Source organism: Zootoca vivipara, chromosome 4 (genome assembly GCF_965207765.1).
Source record: "Zootoca vivipara chromosome 4, rZooViv2.hap1.1, whole genome shotgun sequence".
In the NCBI taxonomy this organism is placed as follows: Eukaryota; Metazoa; Chordata; class Lepidosauria; order Squamata; family Lacertidae; genus Zootoca; species Zootoca vivipara.
In genome coordinates, this window is record NC_142587.1 from 32,118,393 (window position 1) to 32,135,723 (window position 17,331).

General features: G+C 41.8%; 1 protein-coding gene across 5 annotated transcripts in view; it reads right to left on the minus strand.

The window, feature by feature from the left end:
• Window positions 1–17,331, minus strand: part of HERC2 (HECT and RLD domain containing E3 ubiquitin protein ligase 2) — a 94,776-nt gene that overhangs the window by 54,319 nt on the left and 23,126 nt on the right. For 4 of the 5 annotated variants that reach the window (XM_035116814.3, XM_035116812.3, XM_035116816.3 and 1 more), the window contains exons 15-35: window positions 16,880–17,131; window positions 16,149–16,342; window positions 15,706–15,906; window positions 14,875–15,103; window positions 14,605–14,729; window positions 13,204–13,382; window positions 12,220–12,404; window positions 11,472–11,627; window positions 11,198–11,383; window positions 10,801–10,971; window positions 10,604–10,707; window positions 9,735–9,885; window positions 7,878–8,092; window positions 5,104–5,236; window positions 4,869–4,996; window positions 4,573–4,768; window positions 3,688–3,824; window positions 2,419–2,592; window positions 2,190–2,326; window positions 1,282–1,433; window positions 434–625 (exon numbers count right to left, since the gene is read on the minus strand). In XM_035116814.3, the coding sequence (XP_034972705.1) occupies window positions 434–625; window positions 1,282–1,433; window positions 2,190–2,326; window positions 2,419–2,592; window positions 3,688–3,824; window positions 4,573–4,768; window positions 4,869–4,996; window positions 5,104–5,236; window positions 7,878–8,092; window positions 9,735–9,885; window positions 10,604–10,707; window positions 10,801–10,971; window positions 11,198–11,383; window positions 11,472–11,627; window positions 12,220–12,404; window positions 13,204–13,382; window positions 14,605–14,729; window positions 14,875–15,103; window positions 15,706–15,906; window positions 16,149–16,342; window positions 16,880–17,131 (3,597 nt within the window). The remainder of the gene's footprint in view (window positions 1–433; window positions 626–1,281; window positions 1,434–2,189; window positions 2,327–2,418; window positions 2,593–3,687; window positions 3,825–4,572; window positions 4,769–4,868; window positions 4,997–5,103; window positions 5,237–7,877; window positions 8,093–9,734; window positions 9,886–10,603; window positions 10,708–10,800; window positions 10,972–11,197; window positions 11,384–11,471; window positions 11,628–12,219; window positions 12,405–13,203; window positions 13,383–14,604; window positions 14,730–14,874; window positions 15,104–15,705; window positions 15,907–16,148; window positions 16,343–16,879; window positions 17,132–17,331) is intronic. The other variant, XM_035116815.3, reaches the window with a different exon arrangement.

Genomic DNA, 17,331 nt, shown 5'->3' on the forward strand with positions numbered 1-17,331 from the left:
TGTAAATATTCAATAAACCATTTCCATTCGTTTATAAAAAGTTTGTTATCTTGATTTCTTATTCCATTAAGTTTCGCCATTTCTGCATATTCCATAAGTTTTTGTATCCATTCTTTCTTTACTGGGACTTCTGCTTCTTTCCACTTTTGGGCAAGTAGCATTCTTGCTACTGTAGTAGCGAACATGAGTAAGTTTCTATACAATTTATGTAGTTCTGTCCCTATTCCCAAAAGAAAAGCTTCTGGGGTTTTTTACAAAAGGTATTTTGAACATTCTTTTCAATTCATTGTATATCATTTCCCAGTAAGCTTTAAGCTTCCTACAAGACCACCTCCAGTAGGAAATATTCTAAGGGTTCTAAAGCAGACCAAACATTTTGTTCCCAACAGTGAAATGACAGGTAATATGGGTCTTTCCCAAGTAGCAAATGTACCTATCAGTCGCAACGTGGTTTGCGTCAGTGCCAACATGCCAGAATTGAGAAGAAGGTTCATGGTGTTTGCGCCATGCTGTAGGGTTAGCATATTAAGCATGACCAATAAGAAACGCGCTTGTGGAATAGTCCCAATGCTTGGTCCCGCAGGGTTCTCATTGGTAATGGTTTGCAGGGGAACAGGTTGGATTCCTAGCAGAGAAATAGGACATATTTTAACATACACACGCAAAGCAATGGCTGCTTATCGGTTCAAGTAAATAACCTTGAGATGACTGTTAGTTTGCTTCTGGAACTGGTTTACTAGTTAAGTTGCCTCTGTTTTCAGACATTCCCAGCAGGCTCTCCAAGGAAAGAACAGATGCACTTGACAGCACTTCATCTAAGTAAGGCTTGCAAATACAAAACCACATTTCACTGGATGTATTGTCACTAACAAGATTTGCTTGATAGCCAAATCTTCAAAGGAGGAACAAGATTATGAGCCAAAGCCAAAAGTACTACCCAGAATGTGCACCTCAGGAGAGAGGCCTCACTTCCTTCCATCTTTCTCCCAAGAAACTAAACTCCCCAGAAGCAACATGGAAGAGCGTTAAGAACAACCCCAACAACATCCCTGAATACGCCATGTCCCCACAGCCAGCTTTGGATAGGTGGTTTAGGGGGAGAAAGGAGCATCAAATCCACAGGCACGATTTGGTGGCTACAAGATGTGCAAAAAGTACTTTTGTAACTTGGTGGAAATTCAACAACTTGCACCCAACTAACAGACACAAAAGAAAAGTAAACAAATTGTGGAGTTTTTATTTTTTAATTTTAAATTACAGAACAGTATTGGTAATGCTCACCTAGTTCTTTGAACCTGCTGTTAGCATCAAGCAAGATGTTCCGAATGTTCTGAATAGCCCATGAGTACAACTTCCCAAAAGTAACTTCCAGGAGCATACGATTGAAGGGCGGAATCAGATCCACATCCTTTAAGCAGTCCGTTAAGGGTTCCCTATGTGGATAACAAGCAAGTGATGATTTCCAGCGCTTTCAGAATTGTAACCTACCTTAACTCCTATTTTGCATCACAAGTGGATACTGCTGCAAAGTGCGACAGCAGTGTTGGGGGCCACACGCAAGCCAGAAAAAGCTGCCCACCTGCTGTTCAAACCCTCTCAGAACCCCACCTTCTGTGTCTTTGCAAGACTTTCCCAGTACACATTTGCATTAGCTCGATGAGAAGGGTAGGATCTGGTCAGGGGGCTGAACCCAGATCTGGACCACTCTGCATGCAGCTGCCCCCACCTGACCATCACCTAATGTCATATGTCATGACATCTGGCGATTCAAATTTAAACCTGCGACTGCAAAGGAAGAAGTGGGGATGCAGACTCATACTTTGGAATTTGGTGCTGCAGCTTTAACTGTCCTGCACCTGACATTATATTATTAGTGATGGGCAAGTGGCTATAGTTTGAGCCAAAATACAATGCAGGCCAAATGGGGGGGGGGCGCCTGGCAGGCTGGAGGTTTCCCACCTCTACTACTATAAGAAACAAGTTCCTATGACACATAAATGCCACACCAGGACCATGAACATCATCACCTCATGCTCCACCTGTGCCATAGTGGAGCTTTTGTTCACCATCAAAGTTCCCAAGGTCCTCCTGTGAAACCCCTATGTTTCACCATCCTAAACACAGCACAATGAAGAACCAGATTAGGTATGAAGAAGCAAGTGTGAGATGCAAGGGAGAACGAAAATTACCCTATGTTGGTTCCTTCCGGAATAAGTCTTTGCCATCCACAGAACATAGCGTATTGTGCAGAAGGCAACAGAAAACTCTTGGTTGCCAGCTTTAGGATTGTATCAATGCCCTCTAAACGAACCTCGGCTCTTTCTAGCTGCAAAACGAGAGACAAAGGAGGTAACTATTTTCTCTGTGTAAGATCTTTACGCAGTAAGGCCCTGCCACATGAAGCGAGCCATGTCTTACCTGCTTTAGTAAGCACTTCCTCATTTTTTCAACATCAATGGGCTCTTCTTTTAAAGCAAATTCAACTATAGTATTGAGAAGAGCAGACTGGGGATATAAGCCCTGGACGTTCTGTTTCAGCCATTTGTATTTGTGAACACCTGTAACTGTGTTGATCAGCGGCTGCCATTTATCCTAGAAAAAACAAAATGCACATTTACACTCGAATTAATAACCTAAGGAATCAGTCTGAAAATAGTGCTTGCCCCACAGTGGCACGTTAATATAGAAAAAATTAGAGCATTAAGTTCTACGACCAAGAAGGGTTTTACAAATGTTACCTATTATGTACACTGCATTTATTCATGTGCAACACTTTTTAACTTAAAAAGGTAGAATTCACCAGGCAGAAGGAATTACAGTCATAGCTCAGGTTGCGATCGCTGCAGGTTGCGCGTTTTCAGGTTACGGACTCACCAAACCCAGAAGTACTGGAACGGGTTACTTCCAGGTTTTGGGCGCTCACGCATACACAGAAATGCTAAATTGCACTTTGCACATGCGCAGAAACACTGAATTGTGTCACAAGCGTCCGCAGGCGCGGCACTGTAGGTTGCGAACATGCCTCCCGCACAGATCACTTTCGCAACCCGAGGTTCCACTGTACTTTTAGCTACAAAGGAAGGCCAATGCTGACATTTAAAATCTACATTTATGACACAAAGGAAGTTCATCCAAGACTTGGAGCCATTTCACTTAAACACTCTCTGTGTGACTGTGAGGAAATCCTTGCACACTTGCGTATCATGTACTGTATATACAAAGTAAGGTTCAGCAAGGATATCCAAATGCACAACTTTCCTCTACAGAGAGTGCCTGTGAAATCACTGGGCATCAGTACAGCACGTATGCCACAAAGATGAAACCTATTGTGTTATCTACTCTTTTGTGAACGACCACTGTTAATAATGTAATTCATTTCTCTCTTTGCGCAGCTGCTTTTGCAGCAACAGACTAACATGACTACCACTCTGATAAACATACTTTTATATATTTTATATACATACTTAATATTTTGTTGGAAGCCGCCCAGAGTGGCTGGGGGAACCCGGCCAGATGGGTGGGGTATAAATAATAAATTTATTATTATTATTATTATTATTATTATTATTATTATTATTATTATTATTATTATTATTGCCTGGCACTCAGCTGCCACGTTCACATATTCTGAATGGCCGTCAGCTACGGTGCAGCTGGCCCATATTTACTACCTGATACTCTGCATACCTTGGGCGATTTGGCTGACAAGGGCCTTTTATCAGCTGTCACAGGGCTGTGAGGTATGACACAGGGCTCTTCCAAATCACTTTCCTCATTCCCAATTTTGGACTCTTCCACATCAGACGGCTCGGATTTTTTAGGGACTAGCAGCAAGACATAAAGCAAACATACTTTATCTATCTATCTATCTATCTATCATCTATCTATATTTATAGTGCCCCCCCCTTCACCCTTGGGCCCCAGGGTGGGTTACACACAGTTTCAAAATACAGTTAAAATGTTACTTCAATACAGTGGTACCTTGGTTCTCAAACTTAATCCATTCTGGGAGTCCGTTTGACTCCCAAAACCCTTCGAAAACCAAGGCGCAGCTTCCAATTGGCTGCAGGAGCTTCCTGCACTCAAGCAGAAGGCACGTCAGAGGTTCGGCTTCCGAAAAACGTTCACAAACGGGAGCACCGATTTGTTTGACAACTAAGCTGTTCAAGAACCAAGGTGCCACTGTACATCAAATTTGTGTCACCTTTGTCCACTTCCAAAAGCATGAGCAGAACTACTTTTTAAAAATTTACCAAGAAAAAGGGGAGCTTCCATAGAAAACACTGCTTAACAAAAATGTAAAGAATTCAGAGTGACATGCAACTGCAAGTAGACACCCCTTCTTTTCCCCTCTCCCTGAACTGTGCCCCTCCAATTCCTAATTACACTATGTCTTTTGCAATTAGATGGAGCCCTAGGTGAAATCTAGCAAGATATACATTTATGGAATCTTTTTTTAATGAGATGCAAAAGTCTTGCTTGAGAATGTTGTATTCTACCTCACAAGCCAACTGACAAAATGCATAATAGTCTCTTGCCCTTCAACAAGAAATTGTATTTCAAAACATTTACCTCTCTTTTTTCTTCGCTCTCTAATTATCTTCTGAACTACCCTTCTCCATCGGGGCAAAGAACTTAGACTTTTAAGCTTGGACATAATGGAGAGGTCATTACACACTGCCGGACGCAATTCATTGAAGAGGAACCTCAAACGCTCAATAACAGGGGCACAAACCTCTTTGTAAGATCTTCCTTGTTCCTGGTGAGTCTTAAAACAACAATGCAAACAGATCCCTCTGTTAGTAAGGCAACAGTAACACCTGATGTCTCAAGAAAGGGTAACAGTGATTCCCTGGTCTGATGCTTACCTTGATCAGCGAGCATTTTGCTTGGTAGACAACACGACACACATCTGCTACAGATTTTGGAAGTACACGATGTTTAACTTGGTCAACTCCTAGCATAGCAGGATGAACAAGCGAGAGCGCTATATGACCTTTAAGGGGAGAATGAGAGAGAAGATCTCATTGCATCATCGGAAGAAAAAAAATTCAAAATAATACAGTAAGAAATTTACAACAATTGTGTGTCAAATGTAGATACCTAAATCCTCATGCTTTAGAAGGCAACATAGCAACAGACGTCCTACTTCCTCTACTGGGTGCTCTGGAGGGAACGTAATTGGTGTTGTCAAGTGGCACTGTTTGCAATACCTCTCCACTTGACATAAAAAGTCCTGCACAAAAATAAACACACTTAGTTGAAATATCACTGCAGTATCCATACATTGCAGTGGACTTTACTTTTTATAATAATAATAATAATAATAATAATAATAATAATAATAATAAATTAACAAATATTTGCAAGCTTGTTCTGATAATCATTTCAAACTCTGTCCCTATGAGCTACTAAGAGTCCCTGATAGTGCTATAATGCTGTGTGTACATTACGCAAGAAAAACCTGAGCAAAGAGTTGCGGCATACTGAAGATTTACTGTGGGATCTATATCTATATCTATATCTATATAACTACATTTATCTAATCCTTCACAAGCAGACACATATGCAGAGAGAGAAAATATTGTAAAACAGTGGGGCCAAAAAAAACCCTCTTGCAAACAATGCAAGTTTAAGAAAAGGGGCGGGGAACTGAAAATGGGAGCAGCATCAAATCACTATAAAAGCAGATGTGGAGAACTTTTGGCCCTCCAAATTTGCTGGACTAAAAGTCTCATCATTCATGAGTATTGGCAGCACTGAATGTGTCTGTTGAGAGATGGAGCCCATCCAGAGGGCCACAGGTCTCCCCCTGCCCCCCGAAAGGCAGTAATAGCCCCAAATTCTTCTGGCAGGATGATAAAATACAGTGATAGGTCTTTCCAGTGGTAGCTCTCAGGATCTGGGTAACCCACCTGACACATTTCTGATCATGACATTACCTGAAGTAAGGCCTTAAATGAAGAATGAAGCACTCAGGCAGCTTCATATAGGAGGAGGAGATTCTTTAAATATTTTGCCCCGAACCTTTCATCATGTGTGGGCACCCTTGGCCCCTCCGAATGTCGCTGAGCTATGACTTCGAGAGTCCCTACCACTGAATGGCTGTGCTTGCTGGAGCTGGTGGGAGTTGTGGTTCAGCAACCTCTGGAGAACCAAAGTCTCTTTCACCCCCCACTCCAATTTAGGACTTTGGCGAGTTGACTGAACCCAAGAGCAATCAGGCAAAGAGTCAAAACGCTGGAAGCCAAATTTCAAAACCATTTCAGTTTCTGGATTCAAGAGGCAGTGCCCTTATATTGCATTACAGAAGTAAAACCTGGAGGTCATTAGAACATGAATGGCCAAGTCTGGCCCTGAAGCAAAAAATCTCAGCTCCTCTCCTTACATTTTCCTGTATGCTATACTTTCAAATAAGGTCATTTCAAATAAAGGCTCCACAAAGCTACAAGTCTCCAAAAGTTACTAATTATAACCCATCCCTCGTAGGCCACAGGATGCTAGTTTCCTTTGCCTTCTATGGTATAATCCCAAGAGACAACATTTTTTCGAGGCGTTATTTAAGAAGCATTCTTAGATGTGCTTCTCCATCTGTGGGAAATCCACAATCCATTTTTCCTCACCCAAAGCAAGCCACACTGGTAACCAATTAGGATAAAAAGATAATATAATACACAAACATAAGGAAAAAGTGGCAGCTAGATGAACAGCGTACTGTACTTCATATTTCACACATGGTTTTATTTATGTTATTAGGCAGAATTTTGCAGGGGTGGTTGGTTTGGTGGTGGTGGTGTTTTTTTAGATGGCAGATGCTATTTTCCTGGCATGCTCAGAAGAGAAAGGGTTTGGGGGTGGGAGGGAGGAGAGATGAATTAGAGCTGCTGTAGTAGCTCCAACACCCTCAATGAGTAGTATGGGATCAAGGCAACAATCAGCAAAACTAAAAGCAGCCGCCAGCCAAAAAGAGAACTGAAAAATGCCCTGAGGAGAAATAGGAAGAAAAACCCAACCAGAGGCCTTTTATATGATTTGCTACACATACACTATTTGAATTATTCAGGTGATCCTATTCCTATTAGCAAGGTAAGACTTTGCCCTGCTATGATTTATTGACAAGGAGGCCAGGAACTACTCAGCTCACAATGGAGAGGGGGGGGGGTGTAACAAAAATCTGCATTAGCAGGGGTGGGAAATCTTGCCCTCCCCTGAGATTGTTGGACTCCCATAAGCTTCAGCCAGCAAAGCCAACTGTCAGTGATAATGGCAGCTAAGTAGCAACTGGAGGGCTTCAGGCTCCCCATCTCTGGTTAATAAAAAATACTGAGAGTCAAATGTTCCCAAATACAAAGTCCACTGCCGGTTGATAAAAGTGCAGATCCTGGCCCAATGCACAGAGGTCAATTGCATAATAATCCCTGATATTCCTATAAACTAAGACAGTGGTCCTCAACCTTGGGCCTCCAGATGTTTTTGGCCTACAACTTCCATGATCCCTAGCTAGCAGGACCAGTGGTCAGGGATGATGGGAATTGTAGTCTCAAAACATCTGGAGGCCCAGGGTTGAGGACCATTGAACTAAGAGACTCAAGGTTCCCGGCTGCCAAGAATCCCACCAACCATTTCAATGGCTAGAGTGAGATAATCCATCCAACTTTGTCTCCTTAGAGCAGTGTTTCCCAACCTTGTGCCTCCAGATGTTTTGGGACTACAACTCCCATCATCCCTAGCTAGCAAGACCAGTGGTCAGGAATGATGGGTATTGTAGTCCGAAAACAGCTGGAGGCACAAGGTTGGGAAACACTGCCTTAGAGGGCTATGGCCACTGGGAAGGGTAGGAAGCACCAGCCTGTGTCCTTCACATAGTGCACTGTTACCTTCACCGTGTGGTCCTGGATGTTGTTGTCTGCGATCGCTTGCAGAAATGGCTGTGAGTGGTCACTCAAGGTCAGTCGATGGGAATACAGCTTTGATTTGTTGGGGGTGGTATTGCCAGGGGAGCTGCAGTGGTCTTCATCCTTCTCCTCGTTGTAACTGTAATGTATTTGACTAGTTTGCAAGCCTCCAGAGAAAATAGAAGACTTCAACCATTCTACAAGAAGAACAGAAATACATTAAAAGAGTGTGTTACAAGATTTTATTTTATTTTAAGGGAATAGTTTGAAAGGAATAGGAGGACATTGAAGCACGTTGCTTTTGCAGTTTTGTTATGCAGGTAAAAGTGTAATTCTTCTGCTTAAGAAAAGAGGATTCAATAGTCTACCCTGAAGTTATATGCAATATTTGATGCATGTATGTTTTAGAGAATTCCTTCAGAAACAGTTTTGTGGAAGTTCCCTTTCTGCCTCAAATAATTAAAAAATAATTAGTTTCAGATACTGAACAAGAAAAATAGTTAACCCATCTAGATCAATAAAATCTCCTCCAATTGGCAGTGCTCTCCAGTCTTGGGAAGCAGGTCTTTTCCCTACTACCTGAACTTAAGTTTTATTGAAGATGGAGATGCTAAAGACTGAACTGGGACCTTTTGCAAGCAAAGCAGGTGCATTACTGAGCTTCGGCCACACCTTGATATAGTTCATCTTAATCAATAGCTGTAATTTAGCCCCATATTTTCAACAAATTTTAGCACATTATTTCACTCCACCTTGAGCACAAAAATTTAAAATGCAACAAAAGCAAACTATCGTTTTAAAAAATGTTAAGACAGCAGCAATGCACGTCAATCTATACTCGAACTAAGCTACTTTTGGGAATCAGATACCTGTTATTTCATTATTCAGCCTTGCCCATGCATTTACTCATGCATGGAAAGCAATAATTTCTCCCAAGTCAGACCATCTGCCAGTTTTGAAACAAAGTAGTATACTAAGTGTTTTATTGAAGAATTATCCTTCTCCAAGATTGTTTGCTTCTTGTTTTCACTTCATTGCATAAGTACTTAACTTGCTGCACATACGTAGAGTTCTATCCAAAAAATTACTGAACTGAATTATGCTTCAAATAGAAATTGTTTTGCAGCTTTACATACTGGCCCACAGAAATGATGGGCAAGTTGTGTAATAAAGGCTTCAAAGCTATAAACACTTACCCCAGAGTAAGTTCCACTGAACTCAGTGGGGCTTATTTTTGAGTAAACATGTATATCAGCGGTTTTCAACCAGTGTGCCATGGCACCCTGAATGATGGCCTCGAATGATGGTCAGGGGTGCCGCTGGCAACATTGGCCTCTGTCCCTCTTTCTTTCCTTCCCTCCTCTGATGCCCTATTGCATCTCTGCCTCCCCAAGGTTTGCACAGTTGTTTATTGCAGCGGCCCTGGCTACAAGCTCCCCAGGTGAATGGTGTCTCTGGGAGGCACCTCTCTTTGGGACGGGGTGGGGTGGGGGGCAGCTCAGAGACCAGGGACAGCTGCAACAGCTGTCCAGACAACTCCTAAGGAGAGGAGGCTAACGGAACACTCCACAAGGGAGGGTGCTCAAAACAAGGTGAGAGGTTGCCAGCTCTGCAGGCAAGGGGTGATGTAACTGGGCTCTTGAGCCCCACGGGGGTGCCGCAGAAAAAAATGTAGGTGGTACAGGAAGCCATGGACTCAAAAAGGTTGAAAACCTCTGATGTATAGCATTAAATCACTCACTGTGGTTAGAGGGTTACCATTAAAACATGGACCTAAAACTATGAGCACACCCCCAATTTCATATTAGTTACATTTAATTGGAATAAAGATATTCTTACTGGCACATTCAACCTCCACAGGAGAAAGGGGTGTACTCAATGCCAGATATGAAGCATGCAGACCAAGAAGCAGCCCTAAATTTCTTTCAGTGTCTATGAGAGGCGATGATAGGCTACCAGTATCTGGCGTAGTAATCACTTCTTGGTCAGGCTAGAACAAAAAAAGAAAAGAACAAAAGAGCTGTGATAGCATACTGAATGACAGATTTCAAGACTAATACCAAATTTCCCGATCCATGAAGTAGAAAAAACAACCTCTTCGTAATCAAGTGATGTGCAGGTACTTGAAGAGTTTTGAGTTTAACAAAAGCATCATCAGGAACCTGAACATGGTATTCAATTGTAACGTGAGAGAGACACAGGAAGGGCAAAGGACTGGAAGGGATCCAACCATAGAGAAAAACTAATAACTGTCCTATCCCACAGTCACAGCTGAACGCCAGAAATGTAGCTCTGTTGTCTCTGTACATTCCCTAAGAGGGAAATCAACAAGTGGCTTGGAAAAGGGTGGGGAAGGCTGAGGTGGGTGGGTCTTTCCTTTCCTAAAAACTAAGAAAACAACCAGACCTCAACATCAGGAATTCATAAAAACTGGATAGGTTGTCTAATCACAAAGGTAATTAATTAAGAGCAGTGCTATTTTTCTAGAAAAAGAGGTGCCGGAACTCACCATGAATGCTTCCCTTGTTCTCTTATAACAGAAATGGCGCCCGCCTGAGAGGTGCCGGAACTGAGTGAGTTCCGGCTGAAAAAAGCCCTGATTAAGAGTGAGTAGGTGTGAAGACCCTGCCTCAAGCAACAGGAGGAACATAATTCCACCTGGTGGTGTCCTTTGTGCCCGCTAGCAATTGTTTGGAAAACTCTCTTACCTCCATATATTGGCCGACACAGAAGGCATGCATCGATTCTCTTGTATCCTCGAACTGCAGAGCTGCTTCCAAAGCTACAACTGGGTCCTCTCCAGCAAACTGAGCTAAAAGAAACCAGGGAACAAACTGTTAAGGAGGCAACTGAACAAGACAGGACTCTGTTTGGTATCTGTTTTGTTAGCAAAGTGACATCTCACCGAGTATACTGCTTCCTGTTAAGGACTGGGTTTGGAAATCCTTTATATCGTATACTTTGCCATCAATCACTGTCCAGAAGCCGCCATCTTTATTGTGGTTCTCCAAGTCGGCTTTCCGTATTAGTGTCACTTCCTCGTTGTTCCTGCAATTCTGTCCTGTAAAAAATGAACCTAACAGGTGAAAAAAATACATGTTATTGCTATGGTTCACAACCAAAAGGTCCGACCAAAAGAGTGAGGAATCGAAGAGCAAGAAAAATACTACATAATTGTGTAACCTGTCCAAAGTAGTTTTTGTGCCAAGACAAAGCTTTTGAAGCCTACCTGCAAAGACAAGCTAGAAGCTCTGCTAGAAAGATCCAGCAAGGATTCTAAACGTTTGCAAGAAAGAACATACCCATTATTCCTGGCCAAGCCAAGTCTTCATTGTCATCTCTCTCTTTACCAGGAGCCAAATGGTTGAATCTGTCCAAATGCTCTAGTAGACCAGCCAGCAAAGGAATCGCACCGGCTTCCTGGATGAGCCCAGCATTCTTACTGAGAAGAAGTACTATAGATACGACCAACTCTGGAAGGAGGACACCTAAGTGGAAATAGAGACGTTCAGCAAAACTCTGGAAAACTTAACCCTGTAGACAGGCTCTAAAACGAAGGACAAGACAAGTCGGTACCTGTTAGGTCTCCATCTACAATGCGAGATACTTCTGCAAAATGCCTGTGACTGGTGGATGCAATGCTAGTCGCTACAGGCAGTATGTCTCCAATATGTGTACACAAAAGGGCTGTGTATTTCTTCAACAGAGAACCAACTCCTAAAAGCTCAGGACCTGTCAAAAAATAAAACAACCATTTTATTTTTAAATATCATAAGCAACATCTAGAAAGTCGAAACCTGAAAAAGGCTTGTTATTATTAACTATTAAAGCATTTAAACACAGCTAACTTGCAGAGTTATGGTGCTGGAGGAGACTCTTGAGAGTCCCATGGACTGCAAGAAGAATAAAACCTATCCATTCTGAAGGCAATCAGCCCTGAGTGCTCACTGGAAGGACAGATCCTGAAGCTGAGGCTCCAATACTTTGGCCACCTCATGAGAAGAGAAGACTCCCTGGAAAAGACCCTGATGTTGGGAAAGATTGAGGGCACTAGGAGAAGGGGATGACAGAGGATGAGATGGTTGGACAGTATTCTCGAAGCTACAAACAGTAGTCTGACCAAACTGCGGGAAGCAGTGGAAGACAGGAGTGCCTGGCGTGCTATGGTCCATGGGGTCACAAAGAGGCAGACACGACTAAATGACTAAACAACAACAAACTTGCAGAGTAAAGTAGCAATTTGAAAAATTATTTAACACAGTTTTTAAATGGACGTCAACAGCATGCTAGCAATAGCCATTTCTAAAAAAGAAGTACTACTTACTGTATGTATTCAGGATCTGGCCAACACTATCGCCTGGATACAGCTTACTCACAAGCAAACGCTGAAAACGCAGCAGCAAGTCTAGAGAAGCAGACCTCTCTTTACTGTAATGTTCATGATCTAAGCAGGAAGAAATACGGCGAGCCACATCTTTCAGTTTAGCTATCGTCTGGGAAGCAATATTCCTGATGGGAATAATGTTTTAAAGAAGGTTTTAAAAGACATCTTGAATAAACAGGTAACAACTAATTAGGCACAAACTAAGATTTTGTTGTAATTCTTGGGAGTCAGGAAGCTCATGCATTTTGATTGGCTACATTGACACCTTTACAGTCTCAGAAGAGCAATTTGTTTTGTATTCCTAAAAAATGAAGATTATTTTTCTATGTCATCCCCAGTTCAATCGGTGTTGACAAAATAAACTGCTGTAAAAGAAGTACTGTGCTGAAGTGTTGGGCAATATGATATTCTTACTTAAATCTATTGCATTAATGTAGGATATGTGTTCTTAGGTACAAAATAGTATCAAACTGGAAAATATAAAGAACACTGGCCAAAAGCCAAAAAGCTACTTTAGGTATGCTTAGGGCTTGGCTATTCTCAGGACAGTTCTTCCATTTTAAAATGGCTAACCCCGACACCATATTACAATCTGCTTTTGAAAATCCTCTCTGTTTCAAAAGCAGCAAGAAAACTGTCCATGCAGTTTAGCCACTCAAAATGGCAGACTAGCACATACACCCTTAAATATGTGCTCACAAATGTGTCTGCTGTTTTGCCATGCTGAGTTTCTTATACCTTGATTATACCTTCTTATACCTCGATTATTACCACACAGTAAACTTTTTTTTAAAAAAAAAAAAAGACTGCCCAAGGAAGCAGCATAGGAGGAAACAGAGGCCAGAGGCTTTCTGTTTTGTTTTTTAAAAGAATAAAATGTGGGAAAGGGTAATGATTCAGTAAACAGCCTTGCTGAAAAACTACCTTAATAATTGCTGAATTAGCTGAACCAGAGGTAAGCTCTGCTTTCCTGCAGATTCATAGATCCCAGTATTAATGAGGTCTTTGTCCAATGGTGTTCTACTCCTGTGAAGTGTCGATGCGTTTGCTTCCTGTTCATCGATTTCTTTTTCTTTCTGGGCTTCTTTTTTTGCCTCTATATCCTACAAAATGAAAAGTTGAAAGTGAAACCAGAAAACATTCTGTACTGATGAAACGGATGGGAGTCATGTCCACTAAAAAAAGACACAGAATGTTCCACCACGGAAGCCTGAATTAATGTCATTCCTGCACACTACAGTATATTCTATTGGATTCTTCCTTCTGCAGTAAAGTTAGCAGTCCGGCACTGGTATTAGGACCATGTGGCTGGTTCATGGACAGAAAGCAACAGAGACTGCACTGGAAATAATTTGAGTAGAATGAGCAGCTGAACCCAACGACACAAAGATACTGAATGAATAAGTCACTGCTCAAAGAATCCTGAACCCACCGTAGGTTGGATAAATGTGGAAATGAAAGCATCAGGCACAGAGGAACTATTTGTCATTGAAAAGATGCTGTCCCATCTTTTCCCATCACTTCCTCAAAGTGAACAATATGGATGTAATGGAGAAACTTGTCCAAAAAGATAGCTGCGTTAATTTCTTCATCTGAAGAACGATGGCTATGGTTTTATAAGCCACACATTTCTCAATATCAACAAGAGGTGTAAAAATGGAAAACAGCCTTCCACTAAAGGGCAACGCCAACTATCCAGGCCATAAGAAGTTAAGATTTTCAGAATTACTGATCTACTATCCACTTTATTTAATTTATTTATTTATTATTTTATTATTAAAAGTCATGACCAACTTCTTCTATTAAGGAAGAGAACAGCGGGATAGAGCTGAGATGGAAGCACAAGCTGCCATTTCCCTCCTCACAAGACACAGCAATGCCAGTGATAGATTTCAAAGCAGCTGCAGAAGAGGCTTTGCTATGTGTAATATGCAGCTATTACATGGCTATTAGCCTCATGCACAAGTCTAAGCTTTTGAGGGCTTGAGGCACCAAATTCTAGGCAGGGTCAGACTACACACAGAGAAAGCCTCTTAAACAAAAAAGTTACAAGTGATACAGTTACCTCTGGATATTTTCAATCAATAGAAAAGCAAGGTTGATCTGGAATGACACTGCCAGCTTTCTAATCTACTACATGAAATGCCCACCTACTTATGCAGTCTTTTCTAGTCCTTTCAAAACAAAATGAATATTCACGCCACTCTTTTATATTACAATAGTTAAACAAAGAACAGGGGCAAGTTTGAAACTACCAGTAACTGGTTTCCAACAGTAATCTTTTCCATTTCATCAGAATGTACAAGTTGTACAAAGTAAACATACCTGGATTTCTGCAGTGATCGCAGCATTCAGTGCAGACTCAAGACCCCCATCAGCCATTAAGCTTCCAACCAGAAGATCAATCATGAATCTACGGCCTGGACTTACATTTGTTTCATTCCCTGAAACTAAACATTGACAGAACTCTTACTTGATTAGAACGCCAACACACACACACACACACACACACACACACATGTGCATATGGGGGAGCAGGAAACAGTTTAGGCAACATCTTCCTTCCCCACCCACGTGACCATGCACAAAACATACCTGCACTTGGTAGAAGTGCCGAAAGAGCCCTTGCTCGTTCCTCGGCTGTTGGCAGCAACACAGACCACCCACTTTGCAACACTGCTTGGGCAGCTGTCTGAACGGTGTTGAGCACACCTGCATTACTTGCTAAAGTCACTACTGTCTGCTTCAAGCTGTTGAGTAAGACACTGCCCAACCCCAAACCAAGACATTCTGGGTCCACTTGGTGGCTGATTGCAGCATGAAGCTGAAAGACAAAACACAGAGAGGCTTCTTTATCAGTGATAAAGCTGAAACCCATTCAGGGGGGAACGAAATAGTATTCCGAAGCATTTTCTATTTCCAAGTTTCAAACACTTGCTGAAGCACAACAGTTTGGCAACACCAAATATATATTTCCATCGTCTGTAAAAGTTATTTAGCAAATGAAAGCAGAATATCCAAACTGTCCAGTAAGGCATGGTAAAGCAAATGTAGTGTTAGCCTTGAGTTATGCAGATCTAGGTTCAGCTTCCAATCCCAGCTCAGTAATAAATTCCCTAGCTGAACATATTCGCTGCTATTTGAACTGCACTCCACTCTTTAACTATTTTAACTATTTTAACTACTTAAAATATTTAAACTATTTAAATTCTGCAGTTTGCAGAAAGGAAAACTGATGTAACAACCAACTCCTTCTGAACTGATTAGCACTACAAAGTATTTGGCAAATTACAGGGGGGGGTTGTAATAAATGAATCAACAGTCAACACAAAATACAATGGCCATTGCACTTTTAAAAGTCAATGTGATCTGCACAATTGTTCAGCTTTTGTAATTTCAGTCTTAGTTCAGCAACCATTAAGATACCTGAAGTCTCAGAAGGTTCAGAGTAGCCACAGCCATACATTCTTTCTCTTGCGGAGGGGGCCAGTCCGAAGTGCCATCCATTCCTTCCGTCACTTGTCTCAGTAAGAGATCCAGTTGTTCAAACGTCATTGGACAAACATCTACCACAAAAGGCACTCGTAAACCGATAGACCATTCGGAACAAGATGACCAAGCAAAGCTCTAGAAGGAAATACAAAAAGATATATATGCAGCAATGTTAAACTTAAGACCAAGCCCGGGGGGGGGGGGGGTGGACTAGAATTAAAGGCAAATAGTAACTGAGAAGAGAAACTGCATCACAAAAGGGACTTCCATAATCAAGGATTCCCACTCTAACGGGAATATCTAAAGATATTTTTATATTTTATTTTATATTTTTATGTATCTAAAAATATATAAAAAACAGTAAAATTGAAGCCTACCTGGGCTGGCCCACTAGCGATGCCAACAATGTGCTTAGAATCTAGTCCAGGAAGAGCAGTAGGCTCAGGTTTAGTGATCCTCAGGGTATCAAAATGCTGGCACTGATCATTGCTTCCCCAGCTATATACTTCACTGTCTTCTGTGAGTGCTAAACAGTGGGTGGATCCAGCTGCTACATCTATTACTTTTTTCCCTGGGGGGGAGTGGAACACACATGCAGATGATGAGAAATATCAGTGTTGCAACCACATCTGAAAGCCTGGCTAGAGGAGGAGAGCTCTCTCTTTAGCAATGTCTACAAAACAAGAAATCAGCAAGGGATGGTGGTGTTTGTTGCACCAATAACCAAAATTTCCAAGTGTCTCACTTTTTTAAAAATGAAGTTAACATAAGGGCAGCCCTTCTAGATCAGGTCAAAAGCCTACCTAGTCCAACATTCTGTTCTCACAGAAGCCAATCAAATGACAGCAAAAGCCCACAAGACAATGTGGTGTAGTGGTTTCAAGCACAGGACTAGGACCTGGGAGACCAGGGTTCAAATACAGGGTGAGTCCTTTAAAAGAGGCCCCGTGGATACAGAGTACACATGTTCCATGGGGCCTCTTAAAAGATTCACCCTGTATTAAAAATATTTTCCCCACCAATTTGCACAGAATGGGTGCTAAGCTCATCCTTTTCTCAAAATTACAATATTCTAGTTAACACAGCTGGTAGTTGCCTCTTCACCTACCTTGCAAACCTTCGAGCAGTTTGGGATATCGAACATGTTCCTCTGTTCCATGCCCAAGCCTCTGATTGTCACCCTTTCCCCAAGAGTAGACCTGCCCGTCTTTCGTAAGCGCAACGGAAAACTGGCTCCCACAGCGAACTTTGACAACGTCCAAGTCTTGAAGTTTTTCTATCAGTTTTGGAGTTTTGCAACCATCGCTGCCGCCTCTTCCCAGCTTTCCATAATCTCCATCACCCCAGGACCACACCTGACCTGGAAAAGTAAATTGCATTAGACGTAGCAACAGCTTTGTATCTTTAGACCATGAGCCATAACAAAATAAACATAACCGGGGGGGGGGGATAAAAAACAGAAATAATCTACCCAGATGGATAGCTAGAAATTAATACTGCACACCTGGCTTCACAATATTCTGAGAATAGAGATAATTAATCTGGCACCCATTGTGCATA